This window comes from Saccostrea cucullata, unplaced genomic scaffold (assembly GCF_032062105.1).
Source record: "Saccostrea cucullata isolate Sc308-1 unplaced genomic scaffold, CSIRO_AGI_Scuc_v1 ctg166, whole genome shotgun sequence".
Lineage (NCBI taxonomy): Eukaryota > Metazoa > Mollusca > Bivalvia > Ostreida > Ostreidae > Saccostrea > Saccostrea cuccullata.
Window position 1 is genome coordinate 64,129 of NW_026927307.1, and position 27,638 is coordinate 91,766.

The 27,638-nt window shown below is 33.2% G+C and overlaps 1 protein-coding gene and 1 long non-coding RNA gene across 9 annotated transcripts in view; both read left to right on the top strand.

Moving 5' to 3' along the window:
• The window catches only part of LOC134274028 (uncharacterized), a 50,464-nt gene extending 31,564 nt beyond the window's left edge, over positions 1-18,900 (top strand). For 3 of the 8 annotated variants that reach the window (XM_062756262.1, XM_062756264.1, XM_062756260.1), the window contains exons 2-5: positions 6,276-6,359; positions 12,262-12,309; positions 12,881-13,734; positions 16,222-18,900. In XM_062756262.1, coding sequence (XP_062612246.1) covers positions 12,909-13,734; positions 16,222-17,513 — 2,118 coding nt within the window. In that variant the 5' untranslated portion in view covers positions 6,276-6,359; positions 12,262-12,309; positions 12,881-12,908 and the 3' untranslated portion in view covers positions 17,514-18,900. The other 5 variants (XM_062756258.1, XM_062756263.1, XM_062756261.1 and 2 more) reach the window with 5 other exon arrangements.
• LOC134274021 (uncharacterized) lies at positions 14,503-15,143 on the top strand. Its single transcript, XR_009993537.1, has 3 exons — positions 14,503-14,839; positions 14,962-14,981; positions 15,074-15,143. It is a non-coding gene; the product is annotated as an uncharacterized LOC134274021 (long non-coding RNA).
• Positions 18,901-27,638: the final 8,738 nt, after the last annotated feature.

The following is a 27,638-nucleotide window of genomic DNA, read 5'->3' on the forward strand; positions in this document are numbered from 1 at the left end:
ATTTATTTAAGCTTTTTGGAAACTTCCAATTTAAGAATTCAGCAAAAAATCAGTAAAATTTTGTATCTTTATATTACTACTTCACCATATGTGAAAATGAGAATAAAGCTAAATTTAGGAAGCATGTACAAATAACTAACAATCCCTGAAAAATTATGAAAAATAGAGGAAATTCGGAATAGCTGATATCTATTTTAATTAGTTTATTCATCTAATCTTTATGTGGAAGTATCGCCTGTTAGAGCGAATTTGATATTTTCCTTTTGTACTAAAATAAGAACATTTAATCTTATACCCCATTCATACGACATGATTTGCATACCTCAGTATTTTTTACTCATATGTAAATTTACTCACATGTGCAATTTTTGTCGTATGAACCGATTTGCTCACATGTAAATTCTGCACAGTAGAGTAAATTTACACCTGGTCAGGACTAGGTGCAAATTAACTTTTGCATACATGTTGTCGCAAATTATTTGTTCATGTGTGTAAATTTTGTCGTATGAACACGCAGCAAATTTACTTATATATGCATTTTGTTTGTTTATTGCAAAAATCTCCATTTTAAGTGTTGTTTCGGTTGTTTATGTTTATGTTTATTGTTGTGTGTATAATATCAGTCAGTTAACATCGCGGCTAGAAAGCAAAACATTAAAAATTGGATTTTTTATGTTCATCTTTGCTGTACTTCAAGGACAGCTGAAAGTAATTTTAGTTTTGATAAGGGTACTGCTTTAAAGTCTAAAAAGGATACGCCGAGTTGTTCTAGCATATTTCTTTCCACAAATGGTTTTTTCAACTCTGAAAACAAGGATCCATACTATATCTCCAGTCTCCTCTGAGAAAAATATGAATTTGCAAAAACGTGCGCATCTTGCACCCTTTCCAGAAAACCTATGCTTGTGCCTCTAAATCATAAAAAATATAACTGTGGTCGCTGAAACATGTGCCCTGCAGGATCAATAAGTAGTCCCCTTACAATTCAAGTGGTATTCATGGGAATGCTCCGGAACTGTGATAGGAATAGGCATTACATTAATCACCCGGGCCCCATTACAGATTGACTTTCTTCTACAGTTCTTCGTTTAGAAACCAAGACAAGCTACAGACAAATAAATTGATGCTACAGGAATTTGAACAACCCTGTTGAAAATAAGCATTTTAAAGTATTCTCGATCCTTGGCACCATGAATTTCTAGGGGATTCGTGTTTATTTCCTATTTACATATTTGTTTTTGTTTGATTTTTTAAAATCGATTGCCCATTTCATTCTCCTAGAAAAACATAAAATATTCAAGCAGAAACTTCATAATGACCTCGCAAACTTGATGTACTATAAATTTCCAAACACCAAAAAGATTTCCAGTCGTCCTTTATTCAGCTGAAGATGCCAATTAGTAGATGGCAACATACATCTTTTTCTTAACACCCAACGGCTCTTCTATAGTCTTTAGGCCTTCTATAGTTTTTAGGACCAAGGCCAAAGAATTTTCCAATTTTAAACAATGATTTTAATTAATTTCCTTTCTTCGTGTGTAAATTTTTCCTAAAAGTTATTAAGTTCGCTTTTTTCCATACCAAAAAATAAATGGATCGGATTTCCCCCTACTTTCTTTGAGGAACATTCAAAAGTTAGTTTTATATCCTAATAGTAAGAAAATAACCTTTTTCTTTAAAAATCCACAATTCTGAATCTGCGGATCTCCTTATTTTATATGAAAATATAAGGATTTACTTACAGTACATAAATCTCGCCTGAATGCATAGCAAATTAACTTTTACTTACGTGTGTATATTTACTCATATGTTAATTTGCACACATAAGCAAATTTTCGTCGTATGAATGGGGTATTAGATAAGTAGGCTTGCTTGATTAGAAACAAACTTTCTTTTTTTCATTTTTAGTGTCAAGGAAAATGATCATAACCTTGAACTGACCCCACTGTGCCTAAGATAAAACGGTCATATTTAATCTTAGTGATATTGTGCTATTCAGACTGAAATTTTCACTTAATTTTAAATACAACAAATATAAGAAAAATCCCTCCTAAAAAAGAACAAAGTGTGCGACGTTAAATGATGCAATTTTCAGTGGCTACCTTTCAGGAATACAATGAAATATGGAGATATGAACAGTATTCCAGTTCAAGCAGAGCAAAACCACCAGAGGTTGGATCATTTACCATAAAGGAGTAGGTATTCCCTGCCGACCGGTCGCGACCGCCGTGTACTCTTTGTTATGATCGGGGAAAAGGGAAAATCCGTCGACAATTCAGTGTGTAAATAATGACCTAACAATAAGAATGAAAAACGTCAGTCATCTTTCATTTGACTTAATGATTGATTCATCACCTGCATACGGAGTTTATATATCTCAGTTGATTCGATACGCAAAAGCACGCTCTACGAACGATCAATTTCTAAAACGAGGTAAATTATTGACAAACAAGTTGATGAAACATGAATATCAGCAATCTCGTTTTAAAAAAGTCATCATTTCGTAAGTTCTTTGGTCGATACAGTGACCTTGTCAGCAAGTACAATTTATCATTGAGTCAAATGCTGACTGACGTTTTTCATACTCATTGTTAGTCCATTATTTATACAATGAATTGAGGACGGATCTTTCCGTTATTTCCCGATCATGACAAGGAGCACACGGCGGGTGTCACCGGTCGGCAGGGGATGCTCACTCCTCCATGGCACGTAATCCCACCTCTGATGTTTTGGAGGTCCGTGTTTGCTCTGCTCCTATTTTGTATTGTTTTGTAGACTTTTGATCTTGACTACTGTACGTTATCTCCATATGTTACATTGTATATACTGACAAGGACCATAAAACTTTCGAAATTATGACTTACGAGACTGTTGTATCATCAAGTTGTTTCATCAGCTTGTTTGTCAATAGCTTTTTTTGTTTTAGAAATTGTTCATACATAGAGCTTGTTCATTTCGTAGTGTGGCTTAATATATTTTAAGCTACCAGAATACAACTGCTCTAGCTTGTATGTGGGTTATATTAGATTAAAACAAAGAAGTCCTTGCATGATCTTTTTTTTAAATGTAATCAAAACCGAAATGTTCAGTATTATGTTCTTGTTAATCTGAACTGAATGACCTTTATAATTTTTCGTATTTAGTTTTAATCAATGTCATAAAACAGTCAAATGTCGACTCTGTTACAAGTCGATTTGAATGTGATGCCAAATATAAAGTCTCAAAATGTTTAATGCATCAACATTCAATTTTATCTTAATCCTTTGTCATATCCTTATGTGATTTCAAATAAATAAATAATCTTATCCCCCTTCTTTGTAAATTAAAATTAAATATTTCTATAGGATGGAAGGCGGTTTGAACATAGCGGGTTGTAATTACTTAATTTATTGTTCTGTCATTCTCGTTAGGACATCTGCATATAGGTAAAAAGTCCCCTACCACCACAACCCGTCCTTAGTGATGCACAATTATGCATCGTAGCTCTTTTGGTTCCTAGTTGATCATAGGCCCTCACATTGTAACAAAGCTTTTTTTAGCAGGCCCATAACAAAGGGGTTAAAAAACTCTCATTAACTCTCCAGATCCTGGAATTTGCCAGTGCTCGATCTTACAGTAATAAAAAGGCGGGATAAACGTCTAAAGGAAAATTTACCTTTACAAATTTACTTTATCAGCAAATACTATGCGCAGGAAAAGTGAGTGGCGCGCCCACCACCACCCCCAATCCACTCCCGTGTTACGGGTCTGTTTAAATTACCTATAGTATGTGTAGCACAAATTAACAGTTGTATTTTAATTGGATCCTTTGTCATTGTTTGTGAAGACTTCTTTATTTGCATGCAATATTTTGATTTTTCTTTTTAATGCTGAGGCTTACATATGAGAGGTGTTGTCCTCTACAAAAATTTGAATTTTTCAATTAAAATTTGTATATCACAATTTTATAATTTTTCAAATTTTTGTAGAGGACAGTGTGTTTCTGTTCTAAAAATCTACATGTATGTATAATTTTTAGTAACATAATAGAATAGAATAGAATTTATTACCGAATCAGGGCCCCATTGGGAATAGTTACAAATAACATACTATATAGTACTATTATATAATCATGATTTTACATATTATTATAGGCCTTTTCAGTCCAACATAAAATACGGGGTGCATGAGGAAATCTCTGTAATAAGGGTTTTAAATTGTAAAAAAAAAAAAAAGATAGTATATAAACTATTGGCAAATTAAAATATATATATAATTATATATTATGCTTGAATTATTATTTTAAAAAAACGTTTTTTTATGGGGGAAAAACTTCAACATGCCAGTGCCCGTCAAGAAAAAAAATAATGGCCATACTTGTGGTGAAATGTGAAGAATTATGTAAAATTGTTGGTTAGTGTGAAATATGAATCCTAGCCGTAAAGATTAAAAGACTTCAGGATTAAACTAAGATAAGTATAGTTAAGACAATCCTCTCCATCGGGCACGGAATGCGAAAAATCAGAAACTCTCCGCCATTCTAGACGTGTAAACACTTTTATGATTTTCAGAAAAAATCATATTTTTTCTTTGAATTAAAAGTACCTTTTCTCTGAGGACAAGAAACGACGTTTGATTGGTGACACTCTGTCGTCTCATTACGTGGGCCAATATCTAGGTCACGCAGTCACTCAGTACTAGGCCTATTGGTAAGACCAGCCCACGGGAGATGTGGGGGTGTTTAAACTTTTATTTCTTTGCTGCTAATCCTTCGAAGAAAAAAATGTGTATAAAGTATTTGAGTACAAGGTGTGGTTATTACAAATAGTCCGATCTTTGTCAATTTGCGACTCAACTACGTTCATCTCCATCAATGATTTGTTTACATATGCTGTCTAATGTTGCTTATGTAATATTTAACTCGTTGTGCATCACTAGTCTCGAGTTATATTTATCATTTGAATGAATGATTGAATGAGTAGGCCTACCGTAGTAATTTCATATTCGGAAAAAAAATTAGGACGTTATATTTTTTACCAGGATTTTGATTAACTGCTCGACAGGTATATTTCAAACAAATATAAATATTAAATAGTATGTACAGAAAAGCTAATGAATTCTATAAATTTTATTTGTTTTAGTTCAGTGTGATATTGCTTTTAAAAATCAGAAACACTGAGGATTTAGCAGATTACTTCTGGTTCAATACCTTGAAATATTCAGATACAACATGTATAACTTCCTCTTTCAAAAATTTGAATTAAGACATGAATGAGTGTATTATCAATGAAAATACAGAATTCCATAAAAAAAATTAGGTCACTATTTACTGAGAAAATGGATGCTCCAAATAAACCTGAATGTTGATCATTGGTAGATTAAAAATAGCTCACAAAAATGTGAATTGGGACACAGTGTAGTTAAGTGATAATTTATGTTATATACATTTGATGATTTCTGAAAAACTAATGTATATATAAATATATGTGATGACTTCTTTTATTTCACTTCCTACATCATGCACATACATTTAGCAGGATGTAAATTTTTCTTGCTTGGTATTAAAGTAATTTAAGGTTTATCAGGTACAAAAAGGTATAACATGTTTAAATTTGGGAATGTGTTTGAAAATTATCAGACTCAATATAATAATAATAAATTAATAATATGAAATTATATATTTAAGAAAATCTTCATGCCAGATGGATCATCAAAATACATTGGATTTGATTTTTATTTTGGTGGGGTGCCTTGAAATAGCTTGTTATTTGGGGAAGTTTCCATTTTGTATAGATGCTAATTGTCAACTGAACAACAGTTTATACCGATGAAATGATTAACATGATTTAATAGTTATAGTATAACAAAATTTTGGACCATTTTAAGATAAATTATATTGTAAACACATGTAGTACTATATACAGTTTACTGAATTCTCTGTTAAGTCCTGGTTAAGTTTCTTCCTCTAAGCTTTGGTAGTTGTCCATGGTAAGCTACAAGATGTTTCCCAGATCTAGATCTAACACAGTGACCAGTGTTTTACTTGTGAACAGGAATCATACCAAGTAGATTGAACTGAGTTCCCTATTGATAAATGAAAAAAATCTAGCATATACAGCATAACATCAATTTTGTTTCTTTGCAAAAATATTTAAAAGAAAACAGAGCCGTAAGTGTCTGATAGGGATTTTAGCAACACGAGTGATGTGGAGAGTTTGATTGCTGGTACCTTTTCCTGCTTTATCTTCTTGTTCCTGTTTGGATGTTTGTTTATTTTTATTTTATTTATAATTCAGGTCTTTAGAGGACATTATCTTAGAACACCACAACTTCTATTCCGCAGTGCATCCTTCTTTAAATTATCACAATAACAAGACAAGGTAAGGTTTGAATTCAAATTTTATCGGATTTAATTAAGAGGTAAGTTCTATCTGACTTTTCATTTTGTCTGTGTATAATTGTTACAATTTTTTTATATCACATTTTTTGGGATTAATTAATGTTTACCTTGACTGGCTTTTAGGAAATCTTGCATCTTGGAAGGTGTTAAATATGATTACAGATTCACAGGGTTTAATGGAAGAAAGATAATTTTAACAAAAGTTTGATTTATATATTAAGTGTACTTTTGTAACCTTATATAGGTTCAAATTATAATGTAGATATCTTAACATTCACTATTGTAAGTCAGTAATACATGTATATATATATATATAAGAATTTAATTCTCAAGAAGCATTTATGTTTTTACAAATTTAATGTTTGAGCTTGCAGTTCTTCATATATATACTCAGTATATATATAAATACTCGTTACAAACTTTACCTGCTTGTGTATGAATTCCCCTTGTATTTTTGAAATAGTGATATAGAATTACAACACATAATGACATATAATAATTACACCATTTTTTTTGGTGTCAAATTTTCAACTATCTTTTCTTCTTCAATTCATGGACTTTTGCCAGAGTATAGCTATAGTTTGTTCCTTTTCTTTAAGTATCAGTCACATTATACAGCGATGGAGTATACGATGAGAAACGGATGCGTTTGAGAAACTGATGCGTTTTTTGATAAAAATGGCATGGTTGCCGGCCAGACACCTATAGTAATCGGACAGTGATTGAGGCCATTTGGCAAATCGGTGTGGGTCATCAGTAGAAAATAATCATCGGTCGATGTTCGGTCAAACATTGACCCATAGTCGACCGACTTACGAACAATTCTCACAAATGTATGAGCGATATAATGTACATCGGCGGATTACGCTTGAACATCATTTTATGATTAGCACTGCATCGCTGGGCCTTTATAAGTCTGGCTGGCAACCACACCATTTTTATCAAAAAACGCATTGGTTGCACATCGTTTACCCCATCGCTAGCTGATGTGGACCGATGTTGGGCATTGCTCACACCACGGATTACCACCGATTACCACCCGTCTACGACCATCAGCCGGGAAATGTGACTATAGGCATAACCATGCCTTCTTAGACCCAGTTAAGCTGAATCATTCTTTTGAAAGTCTTGTCTTATGTACCGGTACTCGTACTGTCCCATCATTAATTACCCTACCTATTCATCTTTTTTTCCAGTAGTTTTTTCTGGGAAAATACAGATAATCCTTTTTTTTATTAAACTACAGTTTACATAATCCTTTTTTTTTTTTTTATTAAGAAAAAACTACAGTTTACATAAATGTGTTTTCTTTTTATAATAGTTATCATTGTGTTAGACAATGAATTCCACACATGTCAATAAAAAACAAATGTGACATCTAAATAATGTCGATGTGTTGCTTTATATTGTTTTAAATGTGTGTAACTCGACAGAAATGTTAACATAATGTGAGTCATAGGTAAACAAAAAATGCAATGTCCATGTTTTGTGGGAAATCTGTGCTAAAAAAGTTAAATAGGAGGTGCACAATGGCAATATGTAATAAAGTTGAAATCATTAAATTTTGTGTTAGACAATGAAATCCACACATGTCAATAAAAAAAAATGGGGGGGGGGGAACCTATCTACCCACCTTGAAAAATATGGGTTTGAATACATTAATTTATATTCTGTCTCACTTCGTTCATCAAAATATAAATCAATGAAGCGATAAATGAATAAATCACAACACATATTAAATAGGAAAGCTGCTCGCTAGTCCTTTTATTCAATTATATACTGCTAACACATAACTATTCATAACTAATACAACTTTATTGCACTCCATTTCATTGCATCACTTTCAGCCATACTAATCTCTAAATCCTGGCGAGCGAGCTTATAGAGAGCCGATCTACCGCATATTTATATCCTGCACAACCATGTGACTTTCAAAAAACTTTTGGAACACACTACATAATACCATGCTGCACATAATTTTCACTAATAATTATAAAGCTGGTCTGATACAACACAGAGAGATCTGGAATCTAATCTGATTCTACCTGTCCTATCTGTAGAATTTCTTTGTTAAACATTGTCAGTTTCTAATTACTGAATAGGACAATTCATATAGAACAGGTCATTTATCCCTTTGAGTGCATCGTGGAGAAAAATTAGTTAATTCATGTCATAAATAATGCATTATCATGCTGATACAGTAGAAAAGAGTTGCAAAAATTACAGGTTTTGATTATATGGATTTTACAAACTATATATATAAGCTGTACTCATGCAGAGACTCTTCCTAGTAATGCTTTATAAGCAGATGATTGGTGTCTTGAAGTGTGGGTAAATGGAGTTGTCCTTGAGGAAAGAGAGATAACTCTTCCTTGTATTCAGACTTTGTAGGGCTCAAGTGTAAATGAAAATGATGTCACAGATATTGCATTCTCTAAGCAAATTCTTTTGATGTAATTCAATTAGCAAGGTTTATATAAAGAGTATATTGTAAAAATGTGTTTTTTAAGCTTTGAGAATTCAACGCTAAAGCGACCAATCTGACTTTTAAACTTCCCAGATCAGATGGATAAGGATGTTATACAACTAGTGTTTTATACCCAGTAGTCTGAGGTGTTACTATTGAGGGGTGATAAAAAAGTTCGCGACCTATCTCTATATTTTCAAAACCATGATTCAGATCAGAATGAAATTTAATACACCTATACTCATGCACATGTTCTATAAATGGCATGTGAAAAGTAATGATTTTCTCCATCATTGTCAGACATTGAGACGTCACAATGTGAAAATGATGTCAATATATATGTAGTTGACTCATGACGAAAAACGGTTGTCATAGTCTTACTCGAGCAATGAACGGCTGTAAAGTTTAACATATAGCTTTAATAATAATAATTTGTACAAGGTTTATAAAGACAATAGACCTTCCAGACATTCAATCATAAATTGGATTGATTGTTTTAGTGAAGGGAGGGAGATGGTTAAAAATGACGTTTGTTTTGTACCCCCAGAGAAAGCAAGCTGGGGAAGAGATCTGTCCTTTGTTAAGCAATTTGTTATGAAAGATTTCGAATTTACAGTTAGAAAAATGGTTAAATATCTTATCAATAATATTATTATTAAATCCCTAAAATATCTTTTAATTCTGACTTTTAACATAATTATTAAATGTTATAAAAAGAAGGCCCCTACAACTATATCCATTTTGATAAACGACGTTCCTAAGACAGAGATCTCGGGTTGTGATGGTCACCATGTTCTTTCTGGGAAAGGATATCCTTATCTAACCATCTTATCTCTGAGATTTGGTCATTTATGACAAACGAACCGTTCTAGTTACAAAACTTGCATGCATGATGGTAAGAAATATAAGACTTGGAAAAAAATAAGCGTCTAAGAAGAGAATGCTTAAAGGCATGTCACTTGACCGCCTGGATCACGTGATTCGCGCATGTGTAGAATGGTGGCAGATAATGCATTAAAATCCGAGAGGGCTACTTTAAAAAATGATGAACACTGAAACCTAATTTTATTTGTTTTATGGAGGTTATTTAATTTGTTCGCGAACTTTTTGATCACCCCTTGTATTTACTTTTAAAATTTTGAATTAAGTTTTCACGTTTTGGGTTTAAAGACTCTGTACTTATTGGCACCATACATCCTTGTAAGATTTAAATCAGATTGATGTCTGGTAATCCCCTAAATAATTCTTGTATATTTTACATCATACAAACAAATCTTTGTCAGAACTATTTCATTCAATACAAGATTTGTCAGAAGAATTAAGGAATATCAATTCAGGTGGTGATATCTTACAAATTTTATAAAGTACTATTCATGTTACGGTTTGTCACTGCATTCAGCATACATTTATTCCAAAATATCACAGCTTTAACATGCATATAAACTATGTAGACATGCAGATTAATTTTTTAAAGCAGGTCAGGTAATCAGAATTAAGATCACAGGATTTTGCCATTTTCACATTCTCTTAAAAGAATCAAATATTCACTCTTTAAGTGCAGGTACTGTAAACCAATTTTTATTTGCATGTGAGAAATAACAGCGAGTCTCCGAGAACCTACTTTAACTTGCAAATAGTAGTCGCTGTTAATCATATACTGGGTATTTTGCTTTTTATTTGTAGAGAATTTTTCTTCAATCACAAAAATTAATTTTAACACAATTATTTCAAACTGATGAATCACAAATAAAAGTTGGATTTCAGTAGCCATGTATTGATGTAATTAAGAAAATTGTAGAAATGGCAGAATTGTAATTATGACTTAATTATTTCCTTTACACAAGTCAGCTGCTTATATAAATAATGATTTCATAATAAAAGTCTTTTATAAAATCTTTTTTATGAAACAACAGTTATTTTTATCAACATCCTGATGACTAAATAATAATAAGGACATTCCAATTTTTATCCAGGCTTATCGCTCAAAGAGCAATTTTTATTCTTATGTAAGGCCTTTGTGTATGTCTTGGTTTTTTAACCCCTAGATCAAAAAACAAACAAAACAAACAAAATCAAAATTTCTAAATTCTTAAATTGATTCTTTTGGTCAATACCTCTGAATTCTGCCAATTTCTTTCTAATTTGTCTAAAATCTGTGATATTAAGTACAGGTGTATATATTATACAGTTAAAGTATATCATGGAGGGAGTAAGCAAGATTCCAGTTATTCTAATAGATACTTTATTTAGTTATACATGTTTTGTCTACATGAATCTGTGAAAATTAGAAACAACAATAGATATTGACTATTTCAGTTTGAGTTAGACTTGACATATATACCATGTAATCCCTATTAACCACCCTGGGCGCTTAGAAAATTGCGAAAAGGGGGCAGTTATTTTGGTATTCTCTTTATGATATTTAATGTAATATTTTAACTTCAAAAAATCTTTTGAAAAAAAATAGATTCAAAGAACCACTAAAATAATGTCTAACTTTACTTGAAGTGAAGATGATCCACCCAAATTATGCTAAATGATTCATTTTCCATGGAGAAACTAGATAATAGATGATATTCATTTTCATTTTTTTCAAATTTTGGCAGACTTTTGATTCGATTCTAGATGATTTTAATCACTGTACAAGGGACCCTTATTTCCTGACAATTGAAAAAGATCTAGGTTGCACTTTTGGGTACAGGGGCGGTAATAAGGGGAGAGGGCTATCTAAGTTTTTGGAACTTGTGTCCAATCTCTGACATCTTGTCAATAAAATATGTTCCAAAAAAAAAAAAAATAGGGATTATACGGTACATCATTTTAAGAGTAGTATATTAAAATCTATCCTTTATAAGGAGACGAAACAAAAGAAAGCATGATATGTCAGCAAAATGATGAAGGTTTCCTGTAATATAAAGTATGAATAACCCAAGATGTTATTTATTTGATCTAGATGATATAATTTGAAAGTACTGTGTGAACAATATTTCTATGCCAATAGACGTAACAATATGTACTAACTGAGTACGAGGAAGGTTCTTGCTTAGTCATTGTTGTGTAGGAGGAACTTCAAATAAACATATGGCTTCTGATGTCAATAAGTAAAACTAGCGGCCATACTTAAAGTCTAAACAGTCATCTTAACATTTAGTTCATAGAATCAAACAAATTCTAAGCTGCGTCATATACAATTTGTACCATTCAACTTCAGAACAGAGAGTCTGTGCTTGCTAGATATTTTGAAGGTTCAGGATCTTAATAGAGTTTATATATTTCATGTGATGAGAGTTTGTTTGTCTGTTTGCCTATGTATATATTTTTTTATTGTTTTATATATTTATGAATTTAAAATAAAATACTTAAATTTTTCAGGAAATTCTTGATGACTTGTTTATACATTTTTTTTCTTTTGTAGATTTTTCCCATTTATTGACTCTGAAAGATGGACTGACATTGTAGAATGGTAATTTATGCTTAACTTTCTCCAAACTCTCAAATACACCCCACATCCCCCAGGAGATATATTCAAAACTTATATAATTTTAATCTATAATAATCCTTTTAATGATCAGTAGGTGTTAATCTTGTAAAAACCTGTAATTTTTAATAGTAGGATGTTAGTTTTCATATAAAATTATTCCATTTATTAAGATTATATAACTAACATCTTAAGATTACAGGTAGGAGATAATGATTCTGTAAATCCCGTGAAATCTATTTCCTGCTGTAATTTCAATCATATAAATGTCCATCAGGTATTTGTAAATGATCCTTTTATAGTTGTTTTCACAGGTAATAATAACATCTCTGTTTCTATTACATGTACAAGGGATTTTCATGTTCACAAGATATAAAACTTTATCTCTCTAATTCAATATGAAATTTTAACCAGCAAAATTTAAGCAGAAATAAATAAATATGAAAACTAAAATAAAATTAGAAAATGACTGAAGACTGAGCTCCCATTTATTTCTTGAACATACCTAAAAGAGAGAGAAAAATAAATATTTAGCCTTGTCATTTCTGTTTATCAGGCTGCTGGTTATCAGGCCGTTTTAGAGAATGGAGGAGGACATAGCTATTATAGGTAACAATGAAGAGGACCCTACAACAGAGAGCACCACCGCGGGGACAGGAAGCCACTTCAACAATCTCCAGCTGAGTTTTACCAGCCACGAAAAAGATGGCTCCCTCCACGCATTACAGACGGCGTACAGCGAAGTGAAGAAACGACTGCAGGAACAGGTGAATAAGAATGCGATACTACAGACCTCAATCCGGGAAATGGAGATGCAGCGCATTTCTAGCGGACGTCCAAACTCGGGGGTATTTGGTGCGGCTGGACCGCCATGTGAGCCTGAGCAGGATCTTCAGGCACAGTATCGCGCGGAATTTGGATTTGCACAAAGTTTAGAAAGACAGGTGATTCGGGCCAAAAGTACTTTATCAAAACTTGAAAGTGAAAATAAACATCTGATTAAAAAGTTGACTCAGGTTGAAGAGGAATTAAAACAATATAAAGCTAGAGATATTGAAAAAACAAAAGAAATAGAGAGATTAAGAGAAAAATTGCAAAGTCAAGCATTAGAAAACCAAGCATTGAATCGAGAGGTGGACAAGTTAAAGAAACGTGATGCTAATGCAGATGATTCTCAAGATTTACAAACTCAAATTCGGCAGAAAGATGCAGAGATTTTACAATTGAAGCAGAGCCTTAAGGATCGGGAATCAGGGATACCTTCCCTTAATTCTATCTCGATGGAGGACGAGAAAAAGATCCTGGAACAAGTGGAGCGATACAGCAAAACGATCAAAACTCTGAAAGCTCAGGTGCAGGAACAGGGAAAAATGCTGGTCAGACAGCAGGAGGCCATCAGAAAACTTATAGGTAAATCATTGTGGGTATTCATAGGTAACTGGATACTTATAGGTAGGTAATTATGGTAATTTAAATTTAGATAATTGTGGTGTTCAAAGGTAATTGTGGATATTTATAGATAACAGGATATTTATAGGTACCGGTAGGTAATTTGTGGAAATTGATAGATCACTGGATATTCATAGGTAAGTAATTATGGATATTTAAAGCTAGATAATTGTGGTGTTCAAAGGTAATTATGGATATTTAGAAATTACTGGATATTCATATATAGGTAATTTGTGGATATCTTTAGATAACTGGATATTCATAGGTAAGTAAGTATGGATATTTAAAGTTAGATAATTTTGGATATCCATATGTAATTGTGGATATTTAGAAATAAGTGGATATTTTTAGGTAGGTAATTGTGGATATTTACAGGTAGGTAAATGTGGATATTTATAGTTAGGTAATTGTGGATATTTATAGGTAAGTTATTGTGGATATTTATTGGTAGGTAAATGTGGATATTTATAGGTAGGTGATTGTGGATATGTATTTGTAGGTGATTGTGGATTTTTATAAGTAGGTAATAGTGGATATTTATAAGTAGGTAATTGTGGATATTAATTGGTAGGTCATTGTGGATATTTATAAGTAGGTAATAGTGGATATTCAAAGTTAAGTAATTGTGGATATTTTAGGTAGGTGATTGTGGATATTTATGGGTAGGTAATTGTGGATATTCAAAGTTAAGTAATTGTGGATATATTTAGGTAGGTGATTGTGGATATTTATGGGTAGGTGATTGTGAATATTCATCGGTAATTGTTGATATTTATAGATAATTTTGGATATTTAAAGGTAGGTTATGATGGATATTTATAGCTAGGTAATTATGGATATTAATAGATAATTAATTGTGGATATTCAAAGAAAGGTAATGGTGGATATTTATAGCTAGGTAATTGTGGATATTTATAGATAGGTAATTGTGGATATTTATAGATAGGTAATTGTGGGTATTTATAGATAAGTAATAGGGGATATTTATGGGTAGATAATTAGAGATATTTATTTGTAGGTCATTGTGGATATTTTTAGTTAGGTCATTGTGGATATTCATAGAAAGGTAACGGTGGATATTTATAGTAAGGTAATTATGGATATTTTTAGAGAGGTAATTATGGATAGTAATAGATAGGTAATTGTGGATATTCATAGAAAGGTAACAGTGAATATATTTACAGTTAGGTAATTGTGGATATTTATAGGTAGGTTATTGTGGATAGGTGATTGTGGATATTTATATAGGTAGGTTATTATGGATATTTATAGATAAGATTTTATGGATATTTTTAGGTAGGTAGGTAATTGTGGATATTTACAGATATGTTATTTTGTATAGTAAGATATTTACATGGGAAGTGTAAATTAAGGGTAAAAACATTACCAAATATAACATGTAGATTTGTACTATTTTGAATAATTGTTCAATTGTAATTTATAAAATGCTTTTAAATTAAAACATGCAACTCATCTGTAATGAAATATGATCCAAAGAAATATATTTTTCAAAACTGCATCACAGTTTGAAATTGTCAAGATATGATAAGTTGTATTAAATACATTTAGCTTATTGTTTAAAGAAATGAAAATCAATTAAATATGAACCATTCCGTATGTCATGGAAATGTTGCCATGGCAATAAAGCATTAATTGTCATACAATTCAAAGTCTGTGAATTCACTCTAATTAGTATTATACACGTGTAAACTTAACATGCTCAATATCTCCTTTATATAAAAGAAAAAATAATCCCATGTCTTTTTCTGTAACATTTAATTATTATACACTTGTACATCATGTCTATAGTTTAAATACATAATTGACTTTCCAGACATGTGTTAAAGGATGTTGCATCTCAGTTTAAATACATTATAGGTATTATTATAAGTTGGTTAAGTTCAACTATGATTAAGCAGAAAAAAAAAATTACAGGGGTCAAAAATCAGGTATATGTATTTGGAATTTTTTGAGGCGTATTTCTTTCCTGAATACTTAAAATTTAAAAAAACAGGAAATAGATGTAAAAGTTAATAATGTCTTGACAGGTTTCACATCCACCCTTTAGGTAGCTTTTATTCTCATCTTAATGAGCTGAGCTATATTAATGACTTTTGTAATGGTTTTTACTGTTTATATTCTAGCATAAGCATACTTAGTCTTGAACTTCCTTTGATAACTAATTCCCAATGAAACAAATTAGATATGATTAAAATAACACTATGCAACATTTTTAAAATTAAATTCCGTTTTGAGGTATTGTATTAAAAAATAACTTAAAGTATCCTGCAGATTCGTATTATGCCCCGGGGGTAGGGTGGAATCCAAGTTGTACATATCCCAGGTAGTTATTAATATAGGATAAAAATTTACTGTTGAAGAACAGCAGGACCAATTATTTTTTTCCCTCTAAATAAATTTTTTACAAGTAAAATTTTTCTGTTTCAGACAATTCTAGATCCTCCAGTCTTGGATCCACCACTTCTCGTTATGCAGCAGAAGGTTCCTCTTTTGTGTCTTCAACTGAGACCCAGCTGCCCCCCAAAACCACGGACCTCACCGGTCACACAGTGGACGTCTACGCCCAGCGAAAACCACTCCCTCTCACCTCCAGCTTTCCCACACTACAGACATTACCCGTGGATGAAAGCACACACAATCTGGATCAGCATTTTCAACAGCTGAATTTCGGAAAACCTGCAGTGGAGAATAAGTACACAAGAGGACCAAAGGAAAGTGAATATTTACAAACAGGGAGGGGATTTTCTGATAAATACCCATCACCACTAGGAGCACTGAACAAAGAGAGCACCAGCCCCAGACATATCTCATCAGCTAGTCAATCTCCAAAACAAGATATAGAGGCCACATATCCTATTGCTACCAAACCTTCCAGCACTGCCATGAAAAAATCAGTTCCCACCCAAGACGTCAGTCTTTACGAAAACCTGGACGTTCTGACTGAAGTGGGAAATTCAGAGAGGGGCAGGTTTATGGAGGACAGGAAATCTTACAATATTCCTGGCTCTTCAAGTCACCACTATGCTCCTGAACTTGGTGATTATGTGAAACTAAAAGACGTCCCAGGGAATATCCCTGTAATATCTCCCCGCGTGAAGGTTTTGCCACCAGACGAACAAATCGGTAAAACTCCGTATCGAATGCCCCAGGAACACAACAGTGGGGGACTATCTCCCCCTAATTCTGCAGTTAGGCCTCCCTCCTCACAGATAAGGAGTGAGGAGACCGAGGTTAAAAATAAACCCTTCCTCCAGCCTTCTGTCGGGCGAGTCCCGCAGGAGAATGCGATGAAGCCAGAAATACGCACAGTGCCTGGTAATATGACTCCCGCTAGTACGGGAACTAGGCCAAAACAGGTTGTTCAGAAAAGTCCTTCAGGAAATTCACAGATATGTCCGGTCTGTGGACAAAACTTTGTTAATATTAGTATGGAAAATTTCCAAATGCATGTGTTTAACTGTATGGATAATGACTCTGAGGAGTGCATGACTTTACGAAATGTAACCCCTCCCATAAGAAATGTGTCCCCGCCCCTAAGAAACGTGTCCCCACCCCTGAGAAATGTGTCAACAAAGCAGACATCGGAGAAAGATATCAGGATTTGTCCAATGTGTGATGCTAGCTATCCGGCAGAATTACAGGCCGAGTTTGAACGACACGTACAAGAACATTTCGGGGAAGAACCAATTGCAGACCGATTTGAAGTTTTACATCCTTAATTTTATTTTAATTCAGTGATTTGTTATTTATTGGTTTAACTTGTTAGGTAACAAATTGTAATTTTAAAATAATTTTTCTTTTCAGGTTATAGGAAATTAAAATATTCGTTTCAAGTATTTTACTCTATAAAAACATCAACTGAATATTTATTCCTTTAATAATATAAAAATGGATGACTATTTCTCTGAAGATGCAATAAGAATTGACTCCTAAACAAGGTAGATTTATTTTTAAAGCCAATTTTAGCTCCATTAGGAAAAAAATGTTTAAAGTTTATCATTTTACTTACTAAAATGTAATGAACAGATTGAAATTCAATATTTTATTTTATTTTTTTTTTTTTTACATACTTTCACACTTTTTCTATGAATAATTCAAAATGATGTAGAGATGACCTATAAAATGTGGAATAAAACTTGCAATCATTACAGAATAGATATCTTGTTAATGCAAGTTATGTATTAATTCTGCAATGTTGCCTGCATTGTATCTGATGCAACAAGAACAGCAATGTAATATATTGAAAGCTTAAAAACATCATTTAGTCAGGCAGCTTGTCTGCAGTTCAAAACAAGTAAAATTATATACAGATCTTGGTTACTGTAAATGTATTATATTTAGCGTGTATGATATTTGGCGGAAATTGATTTTTGAACAAGTTAGCGCCGATTTGAATAAATGCATTTCTCAGTGTTCCTATTTATATGTATATGTGCAAGACATTTAGCGTTGTACTTGAATTAGCGGAAGTTTCTCTCCGCCAAAAGCGCTAAAAAGAATACACAGCCAAATGTAATACGTTTACAGTATTCTCCCAAAATTTAAGAACCTTTTTGGAAATTTTGATCTTTGCATTTATGAGTAGAAACATTTGTTTACGTTTTAAAGGTAGTTACATTTTCACCATAGCAAGTCAGAATGAATTTTACTGCTGTTTTCCCATGTTTATGTTTTCCAGTGTGAATTTTAATGAAGCTTATTATAAATTTCACAATTACATGGAGAGACTGCCATTATGGTGGCACTTATGTCTGAGTCAGCCTTATTGTTGCTAGATAGGATACGTGTAGACTAGTTTCTGTGAACAAGAATGTAAGGTTACTGTGTTATTTATGTGTATATGATTGTACATGTATGTGTCTATCTTTTTAGTAGTCATGTTTAAGAAAATTTAAAGTACCTGGTTATTTCATAAATCTGATGTAGCGGATTAAGTTTGAGGTTTTTAAAGTTTCATGAAGATATTAATTTATATAATGAGTTTTAAAAAAAAAAAATGTTTAAATAGCTAACAAGACAAATTTGCTATTGGTTGAGCTAGAATTGTTAATAAATGGATGTAAGAGAGTTGTTTTAATAATAAAATATTAATGTTAACATGGTTAATTTGTAAGTGATATTTACAAACTGAAGTAAAATCTTGAGATAACGGATATTAAGGAACAATCTGCCTGTCAGAATTGTAATTAAGGACCCTCTAAACACTGCACACCAAAGAATTCTAATTATGTTCCCCAAACGAAGTTGGGGAACATATTGTTTTTACTCTGTTTCTTATTAAGGTCTTCCGTCTTCAGCGGAAGACCTTACTGTTATTCTTAGGTTTCTTTTCCACTATTTTTATTATTATTATTATTATTGTTTTTTTTCTTACCGATTTTGTGCACGCGAGTTCTCGAAAACGGCTCGCTCGATTTTCATGAAACTTTCAGGACTGATAGAGCATGTAAAAAACTAGATATATATATTTTTGTTTTGATGACGTCACTTCCGGTTTTGAGATTTCCGCGTTTTAGTGATTTTCAGAGGGTCACTTTGTCCGGCAGTTTTCTGAAAAACCACTCAACACAGAAGCATGAAATTTTCAGTGATGCTAGAGCAACCTTTGGAGAAGTGAATTTCGTATATCACAACCACCGGAAGTACGAAGTGTCGACGCTCGCTATGGCCCGAAAATAGTCCTACCAAGAATTTCAAAATTTTTAACACCTTTTCTACGATAACTTTTTACCTAGAAATATTTTGTTAAAACATGTAGAACAAAAGAAGTGTAGAATTGCATGATCTTTCAAATGATATCCAAGATAAAGGGCTGGCCCCTAAAATAAAGGATCCAGAGGGGCCTAAACGTTTTATCTGATATCTCAAAAAGTGTTGACAATTTGTTATGCATCATAGAAGGAAAGTTGTTCAAAATAATTAATAGCAGAGGCAGAGATCATTTAAAGTCGTTAAAATACCGTCACTTCCGGTCAGGCCGGAAGTATTTGTAAATGGCTCGTTTTTTGCACACATAACCGTAAATGTCTATCAATCTCGATATCATCGTCTTCAGAATTAGACGGAAGACTTATTTGTTGCTTTGCAACAAGCTCGTCTAGTTAAGGTCTTCCGTTTCCAACGGAAGACCTTATTGTTTTCGTTCGGTTTCTTTTTCTCTATTATTATTATTATTATTATTATTATTCTTCCAACCGATTTTGTGCACGCGATTTCTCGGAAACGGCTCGGCCGATTTACATGAAATTTTCATATGTTATAGCTTATCAATCGATCTTGATAGGTTTTTGATCGTTTTAATGACGTCACTTCCGGTTGTGAAATATGGACAATTTTCTGATTTTAAAATGCAATTTTGTCTTGATTTAGTAGCGAAAACAGCTTTAGATATGAACTTAAGATTAATTGGAGATGATAGTTCATGACTTATAGCGTTGCAGAATTGCCTTTTCGTGCGACGTCAGTACTTCCGGTTGAAACCGGAAGCAAATTTAAAAAAACGTATTTTTTCAACTTTTCATTTTTAATATTTTTGTTTTAGAATTGAATAAAGACCCTTTTGTAGAAGCCAAATATGTAATTTGTTTGAAAATCGAAAAAGCCAATCTCGAGATATTAGCATTTGAAAACGCGAAGCGGCGATCCCGATGGCCGAATGGTTAGCGCGTTGGATTGTCATGCGGGCGACCCGGGTTCGATCCCCCTTGTGACCAAGAAATTTTATCATTTTTTCTGGTTGATTTCTCGATTTTTATTAAGTTTAGACCATTTGCAACAACATATTTTCAAATTTTAGGTATATCTTACGTAATAAGGGGTCACAAAGGGCCAGAATGCTAAATCTTTGACGCTTTATATCTTAAAAAGGGGGAATATTTTGATAAGCAATATTGAACAAAAGATGGTCAAAATAATGTTCTCAACAATATGCATACTTTGAATTTTTGTAAAATGGACCCATTAAGGACTTGTAGGGACGGCCCCTAAATATTTCTATGTAGCATATCTCCACAACGAATAGAAATCTCTGAATAAGTGTTGAACAAAAAAGCTTCAAAATCACAAGACCTTTCATTTGATATCAAGAAAAAGGGGCCGACCCCTCAAATTAGGGGCTCAGAGGGCCCAACAGTCTTTAATCTATAACTCTCTATTGATAAGTATTTTGTTATACATTACTGAAGCAAAAGTATTTAGCTTAACGATTGGCAACAATATATGATACCATTTTGATCATATGTTACGTAATTAGGGGTCAAAAGGGGCCAGAATGTCAAATCTTTGACGCTTTATATCTCTAAAAAGGAGAATATTTTGATAAGCAATATTGAACAAAAGATGGTCAGAATAATATTCTAAACAATATGCATACTTTGAATTTTTGTAGAACGGCCCCATTAAGGATTTATAGGAGTGGCCCCTAAATATTTCTATCTAGCATATCTCCACAACGAATAGAAATCTCTGAATAAGTGTTGAACAAAAAAGCTTCAAAGTCACAAGACCTTTCATTTGATATGAAGAAAAAGGGGCTGACCCCTCAAATTAGGGGCTCAGAGGGGCCAAGATTTTTTTTCTATAACTCTCAATTGATCAATATTTTTTTATACATTACTGGGGCAAAAGTATTTATCTTAACGCTTTGCAACAATATATGATAATTTATCTTGATCATATGTTACGTGTTTAGGGGTCGCAAGGGACCAAAATGCTTTATTTTTTATGCTTTATGTCTCGAAAAGGGGAAGTATTTTCATCAGCCTAATCAAACAAAAAATGTTTATAATCTCGTGATAAAAATGAGAAACTTTAACTTTAATGAGGGAAAACTCAATGCCATTCCCTTTAAACGAATATCTCAGTCTAAATCACATCTCATCTTATCAAGAAATTCAACGGAAGACCTACTCGTTGCTCGCAACGAGATCTCATCTAGTTATTATTATTTTTCTTCTTCCTGGGCACTTTTTTGTCCGCGAATGATCTCGTAAACCACATATCCAACTAAGGTGAAATGTTTTTAGGGTCAGTAGACATGTTATGTAGATTTGCGGAACGAAGGTCATTTTGCGCGCACGTGCTTGCAAGAGCGCACACGTGCAACACGTGAATGACCAATATAATGTATATTGCCGTAACTTTTCTATTTTTTGATGAAATGTTTTGAAACTTATAATGTAAGGATGTATTAGTAGTATAAACAAGATGACGTGGTCAATATGGCAAGATCTTACGCGCATGCACGTGCGCTACGCTCTGATTGGCTGAAACTAAAGTCTCAATATCTTTCTTGTTTTTTGACAAAATCCTTTGAAATTTTGAACATAGCCATGCATTAAGATATCCTACAAAATGACATATAACCATTATCATGAAATCACGTGCATGCACGTGCGCTGCAATCTGATTGGCTGAAATTTTAAATAGCTATAACTCCCTTGGTTTTCAACCAAACAGGATGGGATTTGGAACATAGATATATATAATGGACTTCTACAAAAAGGTATGGTCACCATGCACATGCATGCACGTGTGTGTACTAATGCTGCAATCTTATTGGCTGAAACTTAAAACAGCTATAAGTCCCTTGGTTTTCAATCAATCAGGTTGGGATTTGGAAAAAAGATACATATAATGGACTTCTATAAGAAGGTATGGTCACCATGCACATACATACACGTGCGTGTACGTGCGCTACAATCTGATTGGCTGAAACTTTAAACAGCTATAACTCCCTTGGTTTTCAACCAAACGGGGTGGGATTTAGAACATAGATAGATGTAATGGACTTCTACAAGAAGGTATGGTCACCATGTTCATGTATGCACGTGCGTGCACATGAAATGGGTAAAATCAAAAATACACTTGAATGAGCGTTTTTTTTTATACTTTTGGATTAAATACTTTAATATTTAGCATATTAAAACATATAGATTGTGTAGAGAATATGATATGGTCATTACGCACATGCATTAACATGCGCAAGTGTGCAATGATAAAATTTGAATGAACATAGTACACTTCTGGGTAAACATTGTTAAAGTCTCAAATGCATAAAGTTTGTCTTATTTAATTACGCTTACAGGGAATATGACTATAAAAGGGAGTTAGGGAGCATTTGGGGAACATCTGTAACGGTCCCCGTTACAATTAGCACTAGTTTTAAGGTAGTTTTATGCTGTTGGAGTAATCTGTCCTTCGAGGTGAGATAGAAAAAAAATGGCTATTTACAGTTATTTACATTTGTAATAAACTAAAACATGCTTAGCATTTATTAATAATCAGACCAAAAATAAGTAATTGAATTCATTATTTCCATTTGAATTTTTCCCAGTTAAAGAATACAGCAGTGTTTCTGTTCATGCATAGTCCATTGTCTGTGAACATTTTTCCTGCAGAATTAAGGCAGGTACCCTATGTTGAAAATGAATTAAATAGCCTTAATATGCACACATTTATATGATATATTTTTCTCCGTGTCCAAAAAGCACTTGTATTAGTGTTTAGAAGCTTCCTTAGTTAAACTGAAGTAATATAAGCTGCATCTTCTAGTAGCAGGCTTTTCAGTCCTTTGATTACTTGCAAGATGACGTACTGTGTATGTCTGAAGTTTTTTTCGAATTGTACAAGCACTACATTAAAAAGGAAATCAATTACAGTACCAGCGACATTTTGAAGCATTGTGACAAGAATAAATAATTTTAGAGTTATCTTTCTTCCTAGAATCTCTGCTCCGAGTGGCTCAATAATGTTTCTCACTTCATATTGTATTTATATTGAGATATTTATTTCTTCATATTGACATTACTATATTGATATGATTAACTATCTTGCTTTGATCAATATCTTGATATTCGATATTTTTAGTCGAAAATACTTACAATAAAATCAATTAAATAAAAGAAGGTGCCTTAAAGCTGACATGAATTCTTAAAAACGCAACATTTTCATCTATGTACGACTTGTTTCATACCAACTAAAGCCGTATTCCGCCATATTTCTTTCAGATATCTTGTCTCATTGTAACGATATATACCCCAAAGCGCTCGTTACAGTTGAATGATTTTTTGGTTTGGGTATCGACTTGTGCACATCTCCGATGGTAAAGCATATGAGAACACACGAGGAGATCAAGACATTTCAAAACCACAATAAACAACATAATTATTTATATTTCTGAATAATTATTGATTTGAATCAAAAGAAAAAAAATGCAAGTTTGGTGAGAAATTTAGATACACGTCACGAGCACGTATTTTTACAGTGCGCCAATTTATGCAGAATAAACTTGAAATAAAAAGCAGTAAAATCTGCAAACACATTTTGAAATTATATCATTTGAATGGAACAAAACAACCAACGTCTTTGATTTGCAGCCCCTATGCAATTGGTGCATATCGAGAAAACGCCTCGAATGCTGTAAACGTACCCATACCTGGTGATAAGGTTACTGCATCGGTTCGAAGATGTGCACAAGTCAAGTGATATACACCCTGAATTCCATTTATTGAAGTATGCATCACAAAAAAGAAATAAACTCCGTAAAAGCTCAATAGTAAACAGAGTCATTACTCCGTACAGACTAGCACGTCGATACACTTAGTCCGTGCTGATCAGATTTTGGTCAGGGAAAATATCACAAGTGGAAAGAGAAGTTATTTGGTATTTGCGCGGCTGAAAGGGGGGGGGGGGTAGGTATTATAACTGCTGTTCATAAGCTATAATTGTGAATTGTCTGTCTACATGTAGTTCTAATATACATTCTATACAAAGTCATGTATATAGTCTGCAGTTGTTTTGCGTCGCAAAATTCATTTGTCAATTATAACTGATTATTTTAGTACTAATTTCAAATCTAAACCAAGTAATTGGATGTACGGTAATTATTTACTTCAAATCTTAAAAGCAATTAACCAGAATACATTTTTTATGTGTACATAGATCTATGTTCCTTAACACACAAAGAAAAAATGCCATCCCCTGTTCAGATTGACATTTAGGCATTTGGTTTTTAGGCGGGGGGGGGGGGGGGGGGGGGGGGGTGAAAAAATGATTGACATGACCATTATCTAAATATTCTTGGAAAACAGACATCTCTGCCAAATTCAATTTTGAATTTTTTTAAATGTGTCACTCCGACCACAAAGTATGTGCATTTGAGGAATGCATAAATGTTTTATAATTATGTTGTTATAGAGAGTCTATCGAGATTTCAGTATCCCTGCCTGATAGTCTAGCTGTTTTTAAAAATATATATATTTTTTTTAAATATAAAAAATATAAAAATAATTTCTGTAGGAGTATTCGGGAGATAATTTTAAAAGCTAGGGTAGGGATTCTTGACACTTGTTGAATACGGAAAATTTTTATTTACTCTTTTGTATATTGAACTAACTAAGTCTCTCTCTCCCTCTTTCTCTCACTGTAACCATCAGGACAATAATAGGTATAAGATCCTAGCACTTTGTGCTGTACCATTTATTAAGCCTTAGGACAGATCAAGGGTTTTTTTCAGGCGGGATGTGGAAACTTCATAAATTGAATAATAATTTTAATTTGGACAAGAAGTTAACCTATACGGCCAACTTGAAAGAGAAACTAGAGGTATTGTGAGCAATGAGCTCACTAAATGATACCCCCGTCTCCCATATGGTTATAATGGCAAAGTCCATATTTTGCTGTTGTCGCTTAACCCAAAATACGTGTCGGATCAAAAAGTAAAATAGGAGGTGCACAATGGTAATATGTAATAAACCTAAGATTCTGTGAAAGTTTTACTAAATTTCACTAAGTGGAATAAGAGGATTTGCGGATAAGAGATGGTACCCCAAAGCGTAGCAGACCGAAGGACGGACATAACTATTACTGTATACCCTCCCACTTTTCAAGCGGGGGATATAATAAACGTGAAATATACATCACAGGAATGAATACATTGGGAACTTTCTCAAATACCTTCTCAAACGCATTGGCGTTGGAAGCAAATTGAAAGTAGTGGGGGGGGGGGGGCTAAGTGCAAAGAATTTTTTTATACATTCAAAAAATCTGACAAGCTTAAAAAAGGGAAAATGTCCTTTTCCAAAAACACGAATATCATATTTCGTGTGGGGGAAAGGGGGGGGGGTAGGTTCGAACTTCAGTAACAAAATTTTTCTCCAAACATCAACACTTTCCTCTTTTTAAACCTATACTGCGACTTGTCTGTGGAAATTGGGGGGGGGGGAGGCTAAACCTACGCAGCAATGTTCAATGTCTATTCCAAGTATATATTTGTAAAAAAGCCACCCCCAGATTCCGACACCTATGCTCAAACGTACGAGTCGAACCTGGACCTGGACAACAGACAAGAGAATTTTTAAAAAGCAAATTGTAGGTAGAATGTGGAATTCTCACGTAGGGCTTGCTGTCTCTTTCTATCTGTTTTTTCTTGTAATTATTAATTATTTTTGCCTAGAAATTTAATTCACATTAAATTCAATTTTCATTATCATTGTATCACAGAATCAAACTCGTTTATTATACCCCTCGCAACAAGTTGCGTGAGGTATAATGTTTTGGACCCATCAGGCAGTCCTTTTTTTTGAAGGGGGGGTGGGGGGGGGTCAGCGCATCTACTTATAAACCACTGAACAGAGTTTTGTCGAACTTTCGAGATATTTATAGGAGTCAATGTGTGTCTAGATTTGCACATCACCAGGAAATTCCGAATTCTTTATTTTTTCGGGAATTTCCACACTTTTGTATTTCGATTTTGGCGATATCTTGAATATAGAGATGAGCAGTTTGTCAGCGCAACTCCTCTTAAACCGCTGCACACAATTTCATAAAACTTTAGAGATATTTAGAACACAATGTGAATAGATGTGCATATTACAAGGAAATTACGATTCCTGTATTTTTTCTGGGAATTTCAGCACTTCGACTTTTTCGGGAGGGTGGGGTATGTGAATTTGCTCATTTTTTCTTTCATTGTGCATAAAATTATAAATAACTTTAAATCAAATTGTGTTAACTTTAAATCAAATTATATTAGGTCTAATAAAGCCAGTACACTGTATTTATTTGATAATATTTGATCATAAAGAAATCCGATCTGTTTCAGATGTTTTTCTTAAATCATGTTTATGAGAGTGTTATGCATGTTTTATTACCCCCCCCCCCTCCTATCACAGGAAATATCTTCAAAAGGTGAATGATTCGTAATAATGCATGCTTTATTATAAATTTGATGAAGTTAAACAATGTTTTCAAAAATTTTATATACACCATTTACAGACAAGAGTAATGTTTATTCTCGAGAAAAAAAAATATTTGCATTTTCTTCAGTCAACCCCACGGCGCTTTCAACCTTTGATATTTTCCCTGACCAAATAAAATGATCGGCATTGGCCACGTGTGTCCAAGCAGTTTTTACTGTTGAGTTAGCAATGGATTACATGATTTCTGAGATGCATTTTTCAATAAAAGTAAAACAGGAAAATTCTTTCGACATGTGCACATCCCTGTAACGATAGCAGTATTCAGGTAAATATTTTCATCACTGCGTTTGACGCGTTTTCTCGACTGACCTGCATGGAATTTTTGCTGTACTTGAATGTATTCCGTGTAAGTGTATTTTCTATATTGCAGCAAATGCATTCAAAAATAATTTAATTCTCGGTATAGTTCTAGTTTTTTGTTGAATTTTTACTTTTCAAACATGTATTGGTCAGTTTATGGACTTCTAAAAAACTATGCTATCGGAGGTGTGCACATGTCGACAGCCAGGATAGAAAATCACTCAAGTGAAACAATTCTACAAGGCTATATATAGCAGGTACAGGTGGCCAAAAATCTTCGATTAA